At 67.8% G+C, this 21,254-nt stretch overlaps 2 protein-coding genes across 3 annotated transcripts; one reads left to right on the top strand and one right to left on the bottom strand.

Annotated features, from left to right (window-relative positions):
* Positions 1-942: 942 nt before the first annotated feature.
* Positions 943-8,051, top strand: F11R (F11 receptor). 2 transcript variants are annotated; one of them, XM_074566719.1, is made up of 9 exons: positions 943-1,165; positions 3,330-3,386; positions 3,699-3,812; positions 3,910-4,053; positions 6,167-6,369; positions 6,462-6,564; positions 7,070-7,181; positions 7,528-7,576; positions 7,885-8,051. In XM_074566719.1, the coding sequence occupies exons 1-9, from the start codon at positions 958-960 to the stop codon at positions 7,918-7,920; spliced, it is 1,026 nt and encodes a 341-aa protein (XP_074422820.1). In that variant the 5' UTR covers positions 943-957; the 3' UTR covers positions 7,921-8,051. The 2 variants fall into 2 exon arrangements, with proteins under 2 accessions (XP_074422820.1, XP_074422822.1); XM_074566721.1 differs by lacking the exons at positions 7,528-7,576; positions 7,885-8,051 and adding an exon at positions 7,271-7,409 and having other exon boundaries at positions 7,070-7,177.
* Positions 8,052-10,220: 2,169 nt separating this feature from the next.
* On the bottom strand, positions 10,221-19,337 carry KCNJ10 (potassium inwardly rectifying channel subfamily J member 10). Its single transcript, XM_074566705.1, has 2 exons — positions 19,205-19,337; positions 10,221-11,506 (listed from the first exon to the last, which is right to left on the bottom strand). Exon 2 carries the CDS (start codon positions 11,504-11,506, stop codon positions 10,364-10,366), a length of 1,143 nt encoding a protein of 380 aa, XP_074422806.1. The 5' UTR covers positions 19,205-19,337; the 3' UTR covers positions 10,221-10,363.
* Between the last annotated feature and the right edge of the window lie 1,917 nt (positions 19,338-21,254).

The raw sequence follows: 21,254 nt of genomic DNA, 5'->3' as shown, positions 1-21,254 counted from the left end.
TCACGGTGTGACATCGCTGCGCCACGATGGGTGCGTGGGAGCACTGGGAATAGCGGGAGCAGAGGAGAGGGCTGGGAGCAGGGCGGGTACTGGGAGGTACTGGGACATACTGGGGTTGGGGGGGGGGGCGGTACCGGGAGTGGGAGGGCAGTGACAGGTACCAGAAGGTACTGGGGGGCACTGGTGGGTACTGGGAGGGCAAGTGGCAGGTACCAGAACGTACTGGGGGGGTGCTGAAAGGCACTGGGGGTTACTGGGAGCACTGGTGGGTAGGGGGAAGGCATGGTGAGCACCAAGGGGGGGTACTGGGAGAGCAGTGGCAGGTACTGGGGGGTACTGGGAGCACTGGGAGGGCACTGGTCCATACTGGGAGGGCATGGGCGGGTACCAGAAGGCACTGGGGGGTACTGTAAGGGCAACTGGGAGCACTGGGGGGGGGCACTGGTGGGTACTGGGAAGGCAGGGTGAGTGCTGGAGGGTGGTGGGAGGTACCAGAAGGTACTGGAGGGTACTGGGAGGGCACTGGGAGCCCTGGGAGGGGGTGCTGGGAGCTCTGGGAGGGCACTAGCAGGTACCAGAAGGTGGGTGAGGGGTAGTGGGAGGGCACTGGCAGGTACTGGGGGGTACTGGGAGGGCACTGGGACCCCTGGGGGGGGGGCACTGGGAGCCCTATGGGTGCCGCAGCCTCCTCGGGCCCCGCAGGCCCCGTCGCTATGGCAACGGCCGGGTCCCCGCCTGGGGGCCGCCACGAGGGACGCAGAGCGCGCCCATTGGCCAGAAGTTCAAGCGCTCTCTCCCATTGGCCGGCAGGCCTCGCCCTCTCCACACCTGTCGCTCGCGCGGCCCCTTCGCCTCAGCCAATCACGCCGGAGCTGCGGGGCCGAGCCAGCCAGTCAGAGCGAGGGGGGCGGTCCCTCCCCTTGACGAGACAGGCGGCGCAGCCAATGGAACCGGGCGATGGGCGGGGCTCCCCAGCACCTGGCGGAGGGGCGTAGCCGGGTTGGCCCAGCCCGGGGGAGGGCGGGGCCTGGCGGGGCGGGGCCGCACCTGGGGCGGGCGGGGGCGCGCAGTGCGGCGGCGGCCATGGCGGGAGCGGCGCGGCGGGGCGGCCCCGGGCCCCGGCCCCGGGTCCTGCTGCTGCTGTTGCTGCTCGGGGTGGCGGCCGGTGAGTGCCCGGAGAGGGCGCGGGGTCCGGGAGGGGGAGCGGGCGGCCGCGAGGTGCCCCAACAACGGGGCGGCCGGTACCGGTAGGGGCGGTGGGTTCCCGGAGGGGGTTGGTTCCGGGTGGCTGAGGGTCAGTCGAGGCCCCCCGGGGCGGTGGTGGTACCGGAGGGGTGGGTGGGGGTCACTCGAGGCGGTGCCGGTACCGGGAGGGTGGTGGGGGGTCCGGTGGGGCGGTGCCGGTACTAGAGGGGTGGATGGGGGTCCTCTGGGGCGGTGCCGGTACCGGGAGGCGCGGTAGGTCCCGGGGGGGCGGATCGACCGGAGGGGGCTGGTTCCGGGTGGCTGCGGGTCGGTCGGTCGAGGCCCCCTGGGGCGGTAGCGGTACCGGGGGGGTTGGCGGGGTCCCCCCGGGGCCGTCGCGATACCGGGGTTGGGGAGGGGGGGGCGGCGGTGGGTTGCCCGGGAGGGGTCCTGCTACCGGGCGGCGGCTTCCCCGGTGCCATCCAGCGTCCCCGTTCACGGCAGCCCGGTGTGTACCGCGGGGCGGGGGGACCCGGTGCCGCCACACCCGGCGATAACGGGCTATTAATATCCCGACAGCTCCCTCCCGCCCGCCCCCCAACCCGCGGCCCCGGGGGAGCCCCGTTAGCGCTGAAACCCCGGGGACGCACCGCTCCCGGGGCCGCCGCCACCCCGTTATTTACGGTTTATGGCCGGTTTTGTGGGGTCACCCCACCGCGGGGGGAGACACAACAGCCCCGGGACACCCCTCCCCCCCCCCCTCACCCGGATACCGGGATGGGGCTGTGCCGGTGCTGCTGGCCCCATCCCGGCACCCCCCGCCGAGCCCGGCATCGCCCACAATCGGTAACGGGGGGCTCGGGGTGGCGGAGGGGTACGGATCCGGCCGCGCTTCCCGGGGCCGGAAAACCGCCATGGCCAAACATCCCGTCCCGGCGGATGGCGGAGTCGCCCGGTGGCGGGGGCGTCCTTGTCCCGTGCCCCCCACGGGGGTGCCGTGGGTGGGTGACATGTGCCCCCGCCTGCCCCGGTTAATGAGTAGCCGATGCCGCGCCACCGACACTCCCAAAGGCCAAAGTTACAAGGTTTGTCACCGGCAAGCGGGCCTGCGGTGGCCTTCCTGCGGTGGCCTTCCTGTTGTGGCCTTCCTGTGGTGGCCTTCCCGTCCCCGCTATTGTGCTGGAGCAATCCTGGAGCCGGTCGGGATTAACCCGATCCCGGCTGATTTGTACCCGGAGCCGGCAGCGCCCGCATCCTGGCTGGGACACCCACCCTGGGGACCCCGTCTTGCTGCGGTTGGTCCCTCGGGATGTCACCTTTGTGCCACTTCTGCCCCAAATCCCACCCAAATCACCCCCAAATCCTTTCCCCCCAACCTCCCTGGGACGCGGTTCCGGACTCGGCCACGCTGGGGGGGATCCGATGGCGTTAGCGGCCAGCACCGTGCCACCGCGCCGGTTCCGGGGAGCGGTGCCCAGGAAGCCCTCTGGGGACATCAACCTCCCCGTTTCTCCCTTATTTCACCCCAAAACCGCTCTTTCTGCCGCCACCCGCCCGGGTTTCGCTTGGCAGCGATTCGGGGTGCAAAGGTGGGTTGGGGACGAGGTCATGGCCGTTCCTGGTCACCTTCCCCCAAGGCGTGACTCACGCCCGGCGTCGCCGCCGCTGCTGCCGCCGCCGCCGCCGCCTTCCCCGGGCCCGAAACCGGGAGCCGTGCCGGGAAACGCCGGCGTCGAGGACGAAGGACACGGCAAGAGGAGCGGCAGTCGGCGGTGCCACCGCCACGGGGACGGGCAGGGGACACGCGTGTCCCCGGGAGGGGGGGGGGGGGGACGCGGAGGGCAGAGGGGTTGCGAAACGCCCTGGCCCATTTCCTGCGAAACCAGGCAGAAACCGGGCAGGGCCGGGGCGGGGAGCTGGGGGGGCGGGGGGGGTGACGTGACAGGATAGCGCCCGGAGCAGGCAGGACGGGATTTTCCGGCTCCCCAGACTTGTGACACGCCGGGCACCCGTCACCCCTGCCCTGGGGACCGTCACCGCTGCCCCGGGGCTCCCGGTGACCTCCTTGCCCCGGCCGCAGCCTCCCCGTGTCCCCAGATTTCTCATCCGTGTCCTTTTCCCCCCCCACACACACACCCCCGCAGCCTCCGCGATGGGAGCCCAGGTCACCTCCGAGGACAAACAAGTGCCTGAAAACACCCGTGAGTGCCCCGCTGTCCCCCACCCTGTCACCCTGGGGGGGGGACGGACGGACGGACGGACGACACAACCCAGACGTGTCACCCTGGGGGGGGGGGGACACCACACACAGCCCGGACGCGTCCCCCTGCCACCTCCGGTGCTGCAAACGGGCTTCGCCCCGAGGTCCCCAGAGGCCGAGGGGGGGGGGGGGGGGTTTGCCATGTGGGAAGGGGGGGGAAGGGGTTTGGGGGTCCCCGGTTTGGATTGTCACCCTCCGTGGGATGGTGGCATGGCCCCCCCCACCCCCCCCCAGCGTCGCTCTCCCCCGGCAGCCACCGACATCCCCTGCTTGGCGTATCGCTCCGGCTGGAACAACCCCCGCATCGAGTGGAAATTCCAGAAGGGCTCCTCGCTCGTCCTCTTCTACTACGGGGGACAGCTGACAGGTACGTGTGTGTCCCCCCCCTCCTGCCCCCCCCCCATCTGTCTCCCTCCCTCCCTCCCTCCGGTTCCCAGCCCCGTCTCCTCTCTCTCTCCCGGCAGATCCCTACAAGGACCGGGTCCGGTTTTCCCCCACCAGCATCCACTTCGGCACGGTGACGCGGGAGGACACGGGGAAGTACATCTGCGAGGTGGTGGGGGACGGCAGCCAGATCGCCAAGTCCGAGGTCAACCTCATCGTCCAAGGTGCGCCCCCCCCCCGCCCCCCCGCCCCCCAAACACCCTCCTCCTCCATTGTCCCTTTGCCTGGCTTTGCTGGTCCCGTGTGTGTGTGTCCCCCCCCTCCAAACCGGTGGCCCATGTCCCCACTTTGGCCACCATGAGCTCAGCCTTGTCCCCACTGCTGGGATGACGCTGGCACCGCCGTCCCGTGCCCTGCAAACACCTCCCCGACACCATATTCTGGTAGTCCTCCCCTTGAAATTGGTGGCCCACATCCCCACCTTGGCCTTGTCCCCGCTGCCAGGTGGGGACAGCCAGGGGGGAGGACGCTGGCACTGCCGTCCCGTGCCCTGCGAGCACCTCCCTGACGCCATATTCTGGTAGTCCCCCCCTCCAAACTGGTGGCCCATGTCCCCACCTTGGCCATCACAAGCTCAGCCTTGTCCCTGCCACCGGGAGGACGCTGGCACCGCCATCCCGTGCCCTGCAAACACCTCCCCGACACCATATTCTGGTAGTCCGCCCCTTGAAATTGGTGGCCCACATCCCCACCTTGGCCTTGTCCCCGCTGCCAGGTGGGGACAGCCAGGAGGGAGGACGCTGGCACTGCCGTCCCGTGCCCTGCGAGCACCTCCCTGACGCCATATTCTGGTAGTCCCCCTCTCCAAACTGGTGGCCCATGTCCCCACTTTGGCCACCATGAGCTCAGCCTTGTCCCCACTGCTGGGATGACGCTGGCACCACCATCCCGTGCCCTGCAAACACCCCCTGACGCCATATTCTGGTAGTCCCCCCCCATCCAAAGTGGTGGTCCATGTCCCCACCTTGGCCTCCACAAGCTCAGCCTTGTCCCTGCCACCGGGAGGACGCTGGCACTGCTGTCCCGTGCCCTGCAAACACCTCCCCGACACCATATTCTGGTAGTCCTCCCCTTGAAATTGGTGGCCCACATCCCCACCTTGGCCTTGTCCCCGATGCCAGGTGGACATAGCCATGTGGGAGGACGCTGGCACCGCTGCCCCGTGCCCTGCGAGCGCTTCCCTGACGCCATATTCTGGTAGTCCCCCCTCCAAACCGGTGGCCCATGTCCCCACCTTGGCCATCACAAGCTCAGCCTTGTCCCTGCCACCGGGAGGACGCTGGCACCGCCGTCCCGTGCCCTGCAAACACCCCCTGACGCCATATTCTGGTAGTCCCCCCCCTCCAAAGTGGTGGCCCATGTCCCCGCCTTGGCCACCACAAGCTCAGCCTTGTCCCTGCCACCGGGAGGACGCTGGCACCGCCGTCCCGTGCCCTGCAAACACCTCCCCGACACCATATTCTGGTAGTCCGCCCCTTGAAATTGGTGGCCCACATCCCCACCTTGGCCTTGTCCCCGCTGCCAGGTGGGGACAGCCAGGGGGGAGGACGCTGGCACTGCCGTCCCGTGCCCTGCGAGCACCTCCCTGACGCCATATTCTGGTAGTCCCCCTCTCCAAACCGGTGGCCCATGTCCCCACCTTGGCCATCACAAGCTCAGCCTTGTCCCTGCCACCGGGAGGACGCTGGCACCGCCGTCCCGTGCCCTGCAAGCACCTCCCTGACGCCATATTCTGGTAGTCCCCCCCTCCAAACTGGTGGCCCATGTCCCCACCTTGGCCATCACAAGCTCAGCCTTGTCCCTGCCACCGGGAGGACGCTGGCACCGCCGTCCCGTGCCCTGCAAGCACCTCCCTGACGCCATATTCTGGTAGTCCCCCCCTCCAAACTGGTGGCCCATGTCCCCACCTTGGCCATCACAAGCTCAGCCTTGTCCCTGCCACCGGGAGGACGCTGGCACTGCCGTTCCGTGCCCTGCAAACGCCTCCCCGACACCATAGTCTGGTAGTCCTCCCCTTGAAATTGGTGGCCCACATCCCCACCTTGGCCTTGTCCCCGCTGCCAGGTGGACATAGCCAGGGGGGAGGACGCTGGCACCGCTGCCCCGTGCCCTGCGAGCGCTTCCCTGACGCCATATTCTGGTAGTCCCCCCCTCCAAACCGGTGGCCCATGTCCCCACTTTGGCCACCATGAGCTCAGCCTTGTCCCCACTGCTGGGATGATGCTGGCACCGCCATCCCGTGCCCTGCAAACACCCCCTGACGCCATATTCTGGTAGTCCCCCCCTCGAAGCCGGTGGCCCACGTCCCCACCTCGGCCACCATCGGCAGCAAGACCGTGCTGCGCTGCACCGAGACGGACGGCTCGCCGCCCCCCACCTTCCTCTGGTACCGCGACAGCATGTTGATGCCCGCCGACCCCAAAACCAGCCCCACCTTCCGAAATTCCTCCTACACCCTGGACTCCGCCACGGGGGAACTGGTGAGCGCTGGGGAACCCCCCCCACACACCCCTGCAGCCGCCGCCGCCTTCCTTCCCCCCCACCCCGGCTCATCTCCCCGCTCCCCTCTTAGATCTTCGAGCCCCTCAGCAGCTTCGACACCGGCGACTACTACTGCGAGGCCACCAACAACGTGGGCGCCCCCCAGAAATCGGACGTTTTCCGCATGGAAGCCAGTAAGGAACGGCAGCGGAGGCCGGTGTTGTCCCCCCCTTTCCTTTACCCCCCCCCGCCCCCCCCCCGCCCCCAACACCGTGGGGCTTTTCCAAGCTCTGCCCGCGCTGCGTCCGGCACAGGTCGTGTTTTGGAGAGGGGTGGGGGGGGGACACACACGCCATCACCCCTTCACCCTTCTGGGTTTAATGACGTTAATTAACGGGGGTATTAATGACCCCGCCGCACAGCCCCGGGCTGAAATAAGCCCTCGGCGCGGTGCTGGGGGCCGGGGGGGTGGTGGGGGGGGAAGTTGCCCCCGGGGACGGGTAAAACTCAACTGGGTGGCCCGATTCACCCCCAAACGGCGTCTGGCTTTGATGCTGCCCCCCACCCCTTCCCCCACCCCGGAGCAGGGACCCCTCACACCGGGATTTCGGTGGGTGTCCGCGCTGGGATCCCCTTGTGTGTTTGTGTGTGTGTGTGTTCTCCCCGGCCCCCCCTTCTCCCACATCCCCTTTTTTCCAGGCGAAGTCAACGTCGGCGGCATCGTGGCCGCCGTCGTGGTGCTGCTGATGGTGCTGGGGCTCGCGGCCTTCGGCGTCTGGTTTGCCTACAGCCGGGGATTCTTCAGCAGTGAGTGATGTCCCCCCCCCCTCCCCTCAGCTGTCACCCCCCCCCTCCCCGATGTCCCCCCCTAAAACCCCCCTTCTGCTGCTTTTATTTCAGAGAGAAAAGAGTAAGTGAAGCCGTGACGCTGCTGCCTCCCTCCCGGCGGCCTCCTCTTCCTCCTCCGGTGGGGACGGGTGGTCTCTTCCCCCGCCACCGCCAACAACGGGCTGGGAAGGTGCCTGGAGTGTCACCGGGCGCTCAGGGTGGGGGACAAGGTTGACGGGGCTGGGGGTGATGGTGGTGGTGGTTGGGGGGGGCGGGGGGGAGAACTCCGGGCAACGTGACGTCTCTCCCGATGTTCCCGCTTTCCGCAGCGCCGCCGGCAAGAAGGTGATTTACAGCCAGCCCTCGCACCGCAGCGAAGTGAGTACGGCCGGGAGCGGGGCGGTGACGTGACGGTGCCAACCCGGCTGCGGGTGGCACCGTCACCTCCCCCCGGGGGTGCCCTAAGGGGTCCCCTGGGGCTCGCGGGTGCCACCCCTGTCCCCAGCCTCCCTTCTCTTTGTCCTTCTCGGGGCGAGACGGGCCGCTGGGCACCGTGTCCCGCTCTCCCGGGGGACGGTGGCAGAGCCACCCGGGCTGTCCCCACCCACGGCACCCCTCGTGTGTGGCGGCGGCGTCCCACCCCCCCGGCTCCCCCGTCACCCTTAACGTCCCCTTTGTCCCCGCAGGGAGAGTTCAAGCAGACGTCCTCCTTCTTGGTGTGAAGCTCCGGCCGTGCCACCGGCTCCTGTAAATGTTCCCCAATTACTGTAGCTACGCCGTGATTTTTAATTGTTATTTTTTTGGTTTTTTGGGGTTTTTTTAAGTATTACCCGGTGCCTTTGCAGTCACCTCAGATGGTGGGTTTTTTTGGTTTTTTTTTGGGGGGGGGGGGTTGTTAGGTCTCCTGTCCCGTCCCCCCCACCCACCCAGCAGGACCCGTGTCCCCGCGCAGGGACTGCTGCCCTTTGGGGACGTCCCTGTGTCCCCGGGGGGGGGGTTTCTCGGCCACGGAGGGGACAGGGCTGCAGTGGGGGCTGGTGTAACCCCACGTCCCCGTCCCCCCCCCCTGCCCCCAGCTCTCCTGGGGGGGTGGGAGTGAACCAGTCCCAGCCTCCCACTGGTCCCAGTTGCCCCCCTGTCCTGGGCAGCGGGGTGGGGGGGGGGCAGACCGAGCCCGTGGCCACTGGAAATAAATAAACCTGTGTCCTCGTACCGAGCGCCCAGTGCCCTTCCCGGGGGGGGGGGGGGGGGGGGGGGAAATGGCTCTTCTCCCCCCCCACCCCCCACCACCTGCTTTTGGGGTTGAGGGGGGGGGACCCTGGGGACATTGGGATCCCCCCCCCCCAGCTCCGGCGCAGGCGGCAGAGCCCTTCCCCACCGTCAACGTAACCTTTATTTAGTAACAGCTTCGCTTTTTCTCCCCCCAAATCGAGGACGAGACCCCGGGGAGGGGGGGGGGCTCCGGAGAGCCAGTTCTGTGCTGGGGAGGGGGGGACACACACGACACTTTCCTTCCCCGTTATATATATATAGATTAGTCGCACTATATATATATATATATTTATATATATACGTATGTATATGTATCACCTGGCCTCAGCGCAGCGGGGGGGAGGGGGGGGGCGGGGGGGGGGCAGCCGGGGCCGCGCGTTAATAGCAGAGCTCTACGTTAGCAGCAGCGACGGGGCTGGGGGGGGGGGGGGTGTCCCCAGCCCGGAGGTGGGGGGGACGCGGCGCCGCAGCCATGTCCGATTATCGGTGACGCCCCAGTGTGTGTGTGTGTGTGTATGTCCCCCCCACCCCCCCCCCGGCCCCGGCAGCCGCGGAGGCGAGGGGGGGCTGCTGGAGGAGGGGGGGGGGGGGGTCAGGGGGGCTTCTCCTGCCTCAGTTTCCCCGGTGGAGCGTGCGATGAGCCCGGGCGCCCCCGGGGGGCTGGGTGCTGTGGGGAGGGCGAAGGGGGGGGCTGGGGAGGGGTAGGGGGGGTGTGCGTGCCCCCCCCTGCTTCGGCCTGAGCCTCCCACGTGCACGTGTCCCTCCACACGTGCAGCGAGCGGCCTCGGGTCTCAGCCCGGGGTGGGACGGGGCAGCGAGATGGCTCCCGGCTGGCAAGAAGCGGTGGCCCCCCCCCGCTGTCCCCGGGGGCGGGAGGTGGCCATATCCGTCCCTGGGGGCTGGAGGTGGCCGTGTCTTTGTGTGTCGTCCCCCCCCGCCCTGGGGACAGCATCTCCCCGCAGGGTTGTGTCCTGCGGTGGGGCCAGGGGCCTCTGGCTGGTGTTAGCGGAGCTTTAGGGGAGGGGGGACGGGGACAGTCCTGTCCCCAGGGACTTGGGACAGGGGATGACACCCCACCAGCCGGTGGGCGAGCACCCAAGGGGTGAAATGGCCTGGGATAATGGGACGGAGGGAAGAGCCGGTGGCTTCTCTGAGGGCTGGTGGCACCTCCGGGGGCTGGTGGCACCTCCAGCAGTGGTGGCATCTCTGGGGCTGGTGGCACCTCCAGGGGCTGGTGGCATCTGGGGCTGGTGGCACCTCCAGCAGTGGTGGCACCTCTAGGGACTAGTGGCATCTCTGGGGCTGGCGGCACCTCCAGGGGCTGGTGGCATCTCCAGGGGCTAGTTGCATCTTGGGCTGGTGGCATCTCCAGCAGTGGTGGCATCTTCAGGGCTTGTGGCATCTCCGGGGGCTTGTGGCACCTCCAGCAGTGGTGGCATCTCCAGGGGCTAGTGGCATCTTGGGCTGGTGGCACCTCCAGCATTGGTGGCATCTCCAGGGGCTGGTGGCACCTCCACTGTCTAGTGGTATCTCCAGGGGCTAGTGGCATCTTGGGCTGGTGGCATCTCCAGGGACTTGTGGCATCTCTGGGGTTGGTGGCACCTCCAGCATCTGGTGGCATCTTGGGCTGGTGGCATCTCCAGGGGCTGGTGGCACCTCCAGCATTGGTGGCATCTCCAGGGGCTGGTGGCACCGCCAGTGTCTGGTGGCATCTTGGGCTGGTGGCACCTCCAGCAGTGGGCATCTCCAGGGCTTGTGGCACCTCCAGCACTGGGCATCTCCAGGGTTGGTGGCATCTCCAGCAGTGGTGGCATCTCTGGGGCTGGTGGCACCTCCAGGGGCTGGTGGCATCTCCGGGGCTGGTGGCACCTCTGGCGGCGTCCCAGCGGGCACTCAGACGTTGCTGATGCGCACGCTCAGGGGGGCCCCCTCCCGCTCCCGCTCCGCCGCCTCCCGCAGGGACTCCTCCAGCTTCACCTTCTCGGGGTCCCCGAACCGGACGGTCTCGTGGAGGCAACAGGGCGCCGTCACCTTCACCACCTGGTCGAAGAGGCTGAAGTCGGCCACGTACTTGCCGCTGGCCGAGAGGGAGATGGCCGGGGTGAACTCGTAGCCCCAGAGGATCTCCTCGGGCAGGTAGGAGGTGCGCACTTGGCACGTGGCGCTGGTGGACTCCACGGTGCCGCTGAGGATGACCACCAGCTCGAAGTCGCCTTCGCCCGTCCGGAGGGCCATGTCCCGGAAGGGGCTGGCGTCGTCCACCACGTGATAGAAGGTGAGGGGCAGGATGAGGAAGGGGCTGTCGGAGGAAGTGTCCACCTGGAAGTCCACGTTGACCTGGTTGAGGCGGACGCTCTCGCCCTCCTTGGTGAGGTGGGTCTGGAGGAGTTTGCCCGTCACCTGGCAGCCGATGAGGAGGCTCTTGCGCATGTTGGCCACGCGGATCATCAGGCAGGTCTTGCCGTTGTGTTGGGCCACCACCGCATTTTGGCTGAACTTGATGGTCTCGGCGCGTTTCTTGGGCCGGGCGATCTTGGCCAGGAATGTGCCGGTGATGAAGATCTCCATGATGGTGGTGAGGACCAGCTGGGTGATGAGCAGGACGATGGCGAGGGGACACTCCTCGCTGATGTAGCGGAAGCCGTAGCCAATGGTGGTCTGGGACTCCAGGGAGAAAAGGAAGGCGCCAGTGAGGGTGTGCACCTGCATGACGCACGGCGTGTGGTTGGCCGGCGGGTCGAACTCCAGCAGGTCCCCGTGGACCACGGCCACCAGGTACCAGATGACGCCGAAGGCAAACCAGGTGCCGGCGAAGGTGGCGGAGAAGAGGATGAGCTTGTACCGCCATTGCATGTCGATGAAGGTGGTCCACAGGTCCTTGAGGTACAGGAAGCGCTTGTCGGCGATGTGCTCCATCCGCACGTTGCTGCGGCCATCCTTGGTCATCACCCGGCGCCGGCGCAGCCCCGAGCCGATGAGCGGGCGGCTGTCGGTCTGCGTGGTCTGGCTGTAGTACACCTTGGTGGCCGACGTCATCTGGAAGAGGCCGTGATGGGAGGGGAGGTGAGGAGGGGCTGCCGGGGAGAGAGTGGAGGTGGTGGTGGTGGGTGTTGAGTCAGTGGGCGGAGGGATGGAGAAGATGGAGAAGACGGAGCGAGGGAAGGACGGATGGGAAGGTGGATGGGAAGATGGATCAATGGATGGATGGGAAGATGGATCAATGGATGGATGGGAAGATGGATGGAGAAGAAGGATCAATGGAGGGATGAAGAGGGATGAAGATGGACAGTTGCAGAGGATGGATAGAGAAGATGGACGGATGGAGGAAGAGGGATGGAGAAGATTGACAGATGGAGAGGATGGATAGAGAAAAGGGATGGATGGGAAGATGGATGGAGAAGAAGGATCAATGGATAGATGAAGAGGGATGGAGAAGACAAAGCAAGAGAGGGATGGAGGAGAGAGGGATGGAGAAGAAGGATCAATGGAGGGATGAAGAGGGATGGAGACTGACAGATGGAGAGGATGGATAGAGAAGACGGATGGATGGGTGGATGGAGTGTGGTAAGAGGGAGGATGGATGGATGAAGAGGGATGGAGAAGATGGAGCAAGGGAGGGATGGAGGAGAGGGATGGATGGGAAGATGGATGGAGAAGAAGGATCAAGGGAGGGATGAAGGAGAGGATGGAGAGAATGGACAGAGAAGATGGATGGATGGAAGGATTGATAGATGGGGTGTGGGTAAGAGGATGGATGATGGATGGATGGGTGATGGATGGATGGGGTGTGGGTAAGAGGATGGATGGATGGATGATGGATGGATGGATGGGGTGTAGGTAAGAGGATGGATGGATGGATGATGGATGGATGGATGGGGTGTCGGTAAGAGGATGGATGGATGGATGATGGATGGATGAGCAAAGGAATTTCTTGGCCCTGGGGGACGGGTGGAGGGACAGAGGGGACGGCCGGGGGGTGAGGACAGTTGGGTGTCCGTTGGGTGGATGGGCTGGAGCTGAGGGGGTGGCAGGTGGAGGGGAAGGATGTGGGGCACAGCGATAGCTGTGGGGTGCAGTGGGGCACGGAGGGGTGGGGGTGGGAGCTGGGGGGGGGGGGGACATCCCCCTCCTGGCAGCAGCGGGCAGGCGGGGGCTGAGGCCGGGAGGACTCATCTCACGTCAGGGGGGTGCTCAGGGCAGAGCCCCCCCCCCCACCCCACGCTGTCCCCAGGCACCGTGGGGACACAGAGCGTGTAGGGGGGGGACACGGAGCGCGTAGGGGACCCTGGCCTGGTGCGGAGACCCGACAGATTCGTGGCACCTCAGAGATGGGGGCTGCTGTCGCTCCCACCCCTCCTGCAGCCACCGTCCCTGCTGTCCCTCTGTCCCCTGCCACCCTCCATCCCTCTCCCAACCCATCCCCGTCCCCTCGTGTCCCCTGGCAGCTCCCCCCACCCCCAGCTCCCCGCCATCCCGTGGGGGGGGATCCCGGCCCGGTGGGAGGAAGAGGAAGGGGGATGAATGGAAGGTGACAGGGACAAATGGCTGGTGGCAGCGCCAGGCGCATTTCCGTCCCTGTCCCCGTCCCCTGTCCCCTGCCAGCCCCGGCCACCGCCGCCCCCACAGAAAAGGCCTTTTCAGCCCACGCCAGCGTTTAGCCCCGCCACGGCTTCCGCCACGGATGCGGCAAGGGCAGCGTGCCGGGGACACCGGGGACGCTGGGGACACCGGGGGCACGGTGGCACCCTGGGGGGTCTCCTTGGAGCCCGGTGTCCCTGCGCTCGCCAAGGCCGGGGGGAAGCGGGTGGCACTGCTACCGTCCAGCCCGCGCCGCGTCCCCTCCCGGTGAAAGACAGAGGGGGACGGTGGCACCGGGGACTGAGCTGCTGGCTGTCCCCAAAGCCACTGTGTGTCCCCAAAGCCACCCTGGCCCCAAGAGTCACCTGTGTCCTGGGGCTGCTGGGAGTCCCCAGAGCCACCATGTCCGCAAAGCCACCATGTCCCCAGAGTCACCCTGTGTCCTGGAGCTGCTGGGGGTCCCCAAAGCAACGGTGTGTCCCCAAAGCCACCCTGTCCCAAGAGTCCCCATGTGTCCTGGGGCTGCTGGGGGTCCCCAGAGCCACCATGTCCCCAGAGCCACCATGTCCCCAGAGTCACCCTGTGTCCTGGAGCTGCTGGGGGTCCCCAAAGCCACCCTGGCCCCAGAGTCCCCGTGTGTCCTGGAGCTGCTGGGGATCCCCAGAGCCACCGTGTGTCCCCAAAGCCACCCTGTCCCCAGAGTCCCCGTGTGTCCTGGAGCTGCTGGGGATCCCCAGAGCCACTGTGTGTCCCCAAAGCCACCCTGTCCCCAGAGTCCCCGTGTGTCCTGGAGCTGCTGGGGATCCCCAGAGCCACCGTGTGTCCCCAGAGCCACCATGTGTCCCCAAAGCCACCCTGTCCCCAGAGTCCCCGTGTGTCCTGGGGCTGCTGAGGGTCCCCAGAGCCACCATGTGTCCCCAAAGCCACCCTGTCCCCAGCGCTCTGCCCATACCGGGCAGCGACAGGCACCAGCACGTCCCCAGCCGCATCCCCGGGGGGGACACCGTGGTCCCTGCACCCCCACAAAGTCCCCTCTGGGGTCCCTGCACCCTCTTTAGGGCTCAGACCCCCCCCTTTTTGGGGGGTTTTCCCACCCCCAGGGTCCCCGCATCCACCTTTGGGGTCCCCACACTCTCTTTTTTTTTGGGGGGGGGGTTGTCTCTGCGCACTCCAGTATCCCCTGCCCCCCTTCTGGGGTGTCTCACCCCCCTCCTCGAGGTCCCCAGGCCCCTCTTTGGGGTCTCTGCCCCCACCCCCCGCCCCCCCCCCGCCCTTCATTTTTTGGGGTCACCGCGTCTCGCACGGCCGCCGGCAGGGGTGGGGGGGGGAAGGCGCGTGCCCCCGTGCCCCCCGGCCTGCGGGGACACGGGTTGTGACAAGCCGGCGCTTGTTCCCGACGCGGGGACGGTGCCCGCGGGCACGACGGGTTACCCATTAACACCCCCCCACACCGCCCCCCCCCCCCCTCGCCGCTGTGCCTCAGTTTCCCTCCCCCTTCTCCAGCGACGCTCCCACGCTGGGGGCGAGCGCAGGGATCCAGTCCCCAATTTGGGGGGTGGGGGTGGGGGATGACACACACACACAGGGGGACACGTCCCCGTCCCGTCCCCCCCCCCAGCCTCCTCCTCCATCTCGCCGCGTCCCGCTGGCACCACCAGCCCGGGCACCGTTCCCACACCCGGTGCCAGCCATGGCCGGGCTCCCCGCCAGTTCCCCCCCCACCCCCCCCCCAACCTCCATCCCCAAACTGGGGCGCTGGCATCATACTGGTGGCAACTGGGGGGCGGGGGGGGGGGGGGGAGATGGGGGAAGCGGGACCCCCATGGTGGCGTTGATGGCAGGGCCGGGGGGGCTGCGGCCGGCGGTGGGGCAGGTGCCGCGGGGGTGTGGGGCGGCTGTGCGAGGCGAGGTGGGGGACACACACACACACACACACGCACCCCCCCCGGGGAGGGGGGGGGGACAGGGACAGTGGGGCCATTGTGCGCCCCGGCGGCGAGGCCTCAATGGAGCTGGCGGGGCACAAAGGCGCTTTGACGAAGCCCTTCGTTAACATGCAGGGCCCCGCGCGCCCCGACGCCAGCGCGGCCCCCCCCCGACGGGGGTCCCGGGGTGGTTGGGAGCCGGGGAGGGGAGGGCCCCCCCCCCAGTCCCCCCCTTCCAATCCGACACCCCCGTATCCACCCGCTTTGACCCCAAATTTAGGCCCCGCGCCCCTTCACGCCACCACCCGGGACACGCCGGGGGGGGGGGGAAGATGACAGGAGTCGTGCCCCCCCCAACCCCGGCCATGGGGACCCTCATCTCGCCCCCCACACCCCCCCGCAGCACCGGGGGGGGACCTCAAAATGGTGATTTTTTGAGGGTGTTTCCTCCTCCCACCCCCCCAAGCGCTGCCCAACCCTCGTTCAGCCGACGGCGGAGGCGAAAAAGCAGATTTTTCCCCCCCCCCCGCCAGAAACGGGTGGAAAAAGCCCGGTTTGGCCCTTTTTCGAGGTGCCCACGGGCGCGGGTGCCCCGTGGATAAGGGCGGGGGGGGTAAGGGGGGGGTGTCCCCCCCACGGCGTCTCCACGGCGTCCCCATGGCTCAGCCCCCCCGTAGCCATCGGAGAAGCCACCGCGGCCCCCTCGGTAACCGCAGCCCCCTCCAACCCACCCCGGTAACCTCGTTAACCCCCCAGCCTCATTAACTCAGAGCCTCGTCAAGCCCCAGGCCCGTTAACCCAGAGCCTCGTTAACCCAGAGCCTCGTTAATCCAGAGCCTCGTTAACCCCCAGCCCCGTTAACCTGCAGCCTGGGCAGCTCCCAGCCCGGTTAACCCCCACCAGGGGTAACCCACAGCCTGGTTAACCCACACCCGGGTAACCCATGGCCTGGTTAACCCCCACCAGGGGTAACTCACAGCCTGGTTAACCCACACCCGGGTAACCCATGGCCTGGTTAACCCCCACCAGGGGTAACTCACAGCCTGGTTAACCCACTCCAGGGGTAACCCACAGCCCGGTTAACCCACACCCGGGTGACCCCCAGACCAGTTATCCTGCAGCCTGGTTAACCCACAGCGGGGTTAATCCGCAGGCAGATTACCCTGCAGCTGGGATAACCTGCGCCCCGGGTAACCCACACCCGGGATAACCCACACCCGGGATAACCCACACCCGGGTAACCCACAGCCCAGATAACCTACAACCGGGATAACCCACACCCGGGATAACCCACACCCGGTTATACCGGTGCGGCCAATCCACCGTGGCTAATCCGCACCCCACTAATCCAGCGTAGCTAATCCGCAGCCCGGCTAATCCGGCGTGACTAACCCATGGCCCGGGTCGCCCAGCACAGCCACGCTGCGGTCCCAGCTAGCCCAGGGTGGCTAACCCACAGCTCGGTTAACCCACAGCCCGGTTAACCCGCAGCCCGGTTAACCCAGTGGAGCCACTCTATCGTCCCAGCTAACCCAGGGTGACTAACCCACAGCCTGGTTAACCCACAGTCTGGTTAACCCTCAGCCCGGTTAACCCTCAGCCTGTTTAACCTGCAGCCCGGTTAACCCATAGCCCGGTTAACCCACAGCCTGGTTAACCCTCAGCCTGGTTAACCCAGTGGAGGCACGCTCTGGTCCCAGCTAGCCCAGGGTGACTAACCTGCAGCCTGGTTAACCCGCAGCCTGGTTAACCCACAGCCCAGTTAACCCTCAGCCTGGTTAACCCACAGCCCAGTTAACCCAGTGGAGCCACTCTATGGTTCCAGCTAACCCAGGGTGACTAACCCACAGCCTGGTTAACCCGCAGCCTGGTTAACCCGCAGCCCGGTTAACCTGCAGCCCGGTTAACCCATAGCCCGGTTAACCCACAGCCTGGTTAACCCTCAGCCTGGTTAACCCAGTGGAGCCACTCTCTGGTCCCAGCTAACCCAGGGTGACTAACCCACAGCCTGGTTATCCCACAGCCTGGTTAACCCACAGCCCAGTTAACCCATAGCCCGGTTAACCCACAGCCCGGTTAACCCTCAGCCCGGTTAACCCAGTGGAGGCACTCTCTGGTCCCAGCTAACCCAGGGTGACTAACCCGCAGCCTGGTTAACCCACAGCCCGGTTAACCCGCAGCCTGGTTAACCCACAGCCCAGTTAACCCTCAGCCTGGTTAACCCACAGCCCAGTTAACCCAGTGGAGCCACTCTATGGTCCCAGCTAACCCAGGGTGACTAACCCACAGCCCGGTTAACCCGCAGCCTGGTTAACCCACAGCCCATCCGGGGCCACCAACCCAGCGCTCGGGGGTCCCCGTTGCCCCCCGTGGGGACGGGGTGGGGGGACACGGGGACGCTCCACCCCCCCCGACCCAAACGCCCTTGAACAGCCCCGTCCCTGGGGACCCAAACCCACGGCGGGGGGGGATTAACACCCCCCCCCACCCAGCGCCGGGCTGAGACCCCCCCGGCCTCGTTACACCAGTTGGGGGGGGGGCCAGGAAGAGTGGGGAGTGCTCGGGTGCCCCCCACCGCCATGGGGGGGGGTCCCTATTTGGGACTTGGCTCCTGGGGGGGGCCTCAGGCCTCCCTCCCCCGGGGCTGCGGGGACCCTCGGGGCTGGGGGGGGACGACACTGCGGGGGGGGGGCTGCTGTGCCCCTCTGTCCCTCGAGGTCCCCCTGCGCTGGGGGGAGAGGGGGGACATGGGGGTACGTGACACGGGGACACGGGGATATGGGGATACAGGGACATGGGGACACGGGGATATGGGGACATGGGGATACGGGGACATGGGGATACAGGGACATGGGGACACGGGGATACGGGGATGTGGGGACATGGGGATACAGGGACACAGGGACATGGGGACACGGGGATACGGGGACACGGGGATACGGGGACATGGGGATACGGGGACACAGGGACATGGAGACATGGGGATACGGGGACACGGGGACGTGGGGACACGGGGACATGGGGATACGGGGATACAGGAACATGGGGACACAGGGACATGGGGATACGGGGATACGGGGATACAGGGACATGGGGATACGGGGACACAGGGACATGGAGACACGGGGATACGGGGACACGGGGACATGGGGACACAGAGACATGGGGATACAGGGATACAGGGACATGGGGATACAGGGACACGGGGATACGGGGACACAAGGACATGGGGACACGGGGACATGGGGATACGGGGATACAGGGACACGGGGATATGGGGATACAGGGATACGGGGACATGGGGACTTGAGGTGCAAGGGGATACGGGGACATGGGGGTATGTGACATGGGGACATGGGGACATGGGAATATGGGAACATGGGGACATGGAGACATGGGGATACGGGGACACGGGGATATGGGAATATGGGGACATGGGGATACGGGGCAGGGGGACATGGGGACTGGAGGTACAGGGGGATACGGGGACATGGGGGTACGTGACATGGGGGTACGTGACACGGGGGTACGTGACACGGGGACATGGGGATGTGCAGAATGGGGATACGGGGACACAGGGACAGGGGGACGGGGGGATCCGGGGATGCCGGGATGGGAGGACACAGGGTCACAGGGATATGGGGACAGGGGGATATGGGGACACGGGGACGTGGGGATGTGGGACATGGGGACATGGCGATGTGGGACATGGGGACACGGGGATGTGGGGATATGGGGACACGGGGACATGGGGATATGAGGACACGGGGATACGGGGACATGGGACACAGGGTTGTGGGGGTGTATGGGGACACAGGGATGTGGGACGTGGGGACGTGGGGTCAGGGGACAGGGGGACGTGGGGAGATGGGGGCACAGGGATGCAGTGCTACGGGGGACACGGGGACGTGGGGCTCCGGGGGAGACGGGGGGGGATGTAGTTCTATGGGGACACGGGGCTCCGGGGGACGTGGGGACACAGGGACGTAGTTCTATGGGGACATGGGGACACGGGGCTCCGGGGGATGTGGGGCCACGGGGGGACATGGGGTGTGGGGGACACGGGGACGTAGTTCTGTGGGGACGTGGGGTGACAGGGTCCCGGTGGCTGCGGGGACGGATGAGGGTCCAGCGGCGCCGGCCGGTGCCCGCGCCCCTCGGGGCGCCCCGGAGGGGACAGGGGACCCCCGGGGCCCCACCCCGGGCGCCCCCCGCCCCCGGCCGCCCTTACCTTGCTCGGGGTGGGTTGGGGGGGGGGAGTTGGGGGGTCCCGGCCTCGCTCAGCCCGGTCGCCGCCGTCGCCGCCCCATGGGCTTTAATGGCTCGGCGGGGCCGGCGGCGGCGGGACGGGACGGGACCGGCCCCCCCCCCCCCCGCGTGTGTGTGTGTGTGTGTGTCCGTGTGTCCCCCCCCCCCCCCGCCTCGCCGGGGCACCGATTGGCGGGGCCGGGGAGGGGGCCCGGGGCGGGGAGGAGCCGCCGGGGGCGGGACGGGGGTTAATGGGGTGGAAAACGAGCCGGCACCGGGTCACGTTACCGGCCACGGGGGGCGAGGGTGGGGGGGGCGAGGGGGCCGCGGCCACCGGCACCGGGGGGGGGGGTCCGGAACCGGCACCGGGCGGAGACACCCCCCCCAGCACCACCACCACCCCCGGTCACAGCAGCGCCCCCCCCCCCCCCCCCCCCGCCCCGAGCATCCCTGTGCGTGGGGTGACGAGGGGAGCGGGTGTCACCCGTGGGCACCCACCCGCGCAGGGACACGGACACACACACACACACCCCCCCCACAGCACCCCCCCGGGGGGGCAACGCCCGCCCCGATGCTGCTAATTGCGGGGGGGGCAGCGGGGGTGGGGGGACAGGGAGCTTGTGGGGCCGTGGGGCTGTGGGTCGCAGAGCTGCGGGGCTGTGGGGCCATGGGGTGCGGGGCCGTGGGTCTTTGGGACCGTGGGTGCATGGGAATGTGGGGCCGTGGGGCCGTGGGGCCATAGGGATGTGGGTCTTTGGGAGCGTGGGTCCATGGGAGCGTGGGGCACGGAGCTGTGGGGCTGTGGGCTGGGGGTCCGTGGGTCCGTGGGGTGCGGACCCGTGGGTCTTTGGGACCGGGGGTCCGTGGGAGCGTGGGGCACGGAGCTGTGGGGCTGTGGGAGCGTGGGGTGCGGGTCCGTGGGGCTGTAGGTCCGTGGGTCGCGGCGTCGCGGCCGCCCCACACAAGGCCCCGCTGTTCCCGGGCCGGGGCCGGTTCCCCGGGGCCGCGGTACAAAGCGCCTTTGTCCGCCCGGGGGGGGGGGCCGGGGAGGCGTGGGGGCTCCCGGAGGCACCGGGGGAGGGCCTGGCCACCGACTGAGGGGCCTGGGCCACCGACGGCAGGGGGGCCTGGCTAGTGACCACTGAGCCCTGGCTAGTGATGGGGGTCCTGGATGGTGCTGGGGGGTCCTGGCTGGTGATGGGGGGAGCTGGGCTAATGATGGGAAGCGCTGGGCTAGTGATGGGGGGCCCTGGGCTAGTGAGGGGGGGGAACTTGGGTAGTGAGAGGGGGCCTGGGCTAGTGAAGGGTAGCCCTGAGCTAGTGAGGGAAGGGCCTGGACTAATGAGGGGGCCCTGGGCTAGTGAGGGGGGGCTCTGGGCTAGTGAAGGGTCCCCGGGCTAGTGAGGGGGGGCCTCTGGGCTAGTGAGGGGGGGGAGCTTGGCTAGTGAGAGAGGGCCTGGGCTAGTGGGGGGGAGCTAGGCTAGTGAGGGAAGGGCCTGGACTAGTGAGGGGGGCCCCTGGGCTAGTGAAGGGGGGCTCTGGGCTAGTGAAGGGTCCCCGGGCTAGTGAGGGTGGCCTCTGGGCTAGTGAGGGGGGGGAACTTGGCTAGTGAGAGAGGGCCTGGGCTAGTGAGGGGGCCCTGGGCTAGTGAGGGGGGGCTCTGGGCTAGTGAGGGAAGGGCCTGGGCTAGTGAGGGGGCCCTGGGCTAGTGAGGGGGGGCTCTGGGCTAGTGGTGGTGGGGGGAGCTTGGCTAGTGAAAGAGGGCCTGGGCTGGTGGGCAGCGGTGGGGGGGCTCTGGGCTAGCAAGGGAGAGGCCTGGGCTAGTGTGGCTCAGCTGCGGCTCCCAATGCGGTGCCTGGGCCAGCGCGGGGGGGGGTGGGGTGGGGTGGGGGCGGATCTCGTGTGTCCCCGCGGGGCGTTCTCAGTGTCACACGCGTGTGTCCCCGTCCGTGTGTGTGTGTGTCCCCCCCCCCCCGCAGGTGTGCGCACCTGCCCCCCCCTCACCCCCCCAACTGCGGGGGCGGGGGAGGGGG

The sequence above is a fragment of the Larus michahellis genome, chromosome 24, assembly GCF_964199755.1.
Source record: "Larus michahellis chromosome 24, bLarMic1.1, whole genome shotgun sequence".
In the NCBI taxonomy this organism is placed as follows: domain Eukaryota; kingdom Metazoa; phylum Chordata; class Aves; order Charadriiformes; family Laridae; genus Larus; species Larus michahellis.
The sequence above is the reverse complement of the archived record's forward strand: the minus strand, read 5'-3'. Positions and strand labels throughout refer to the sequence as shown.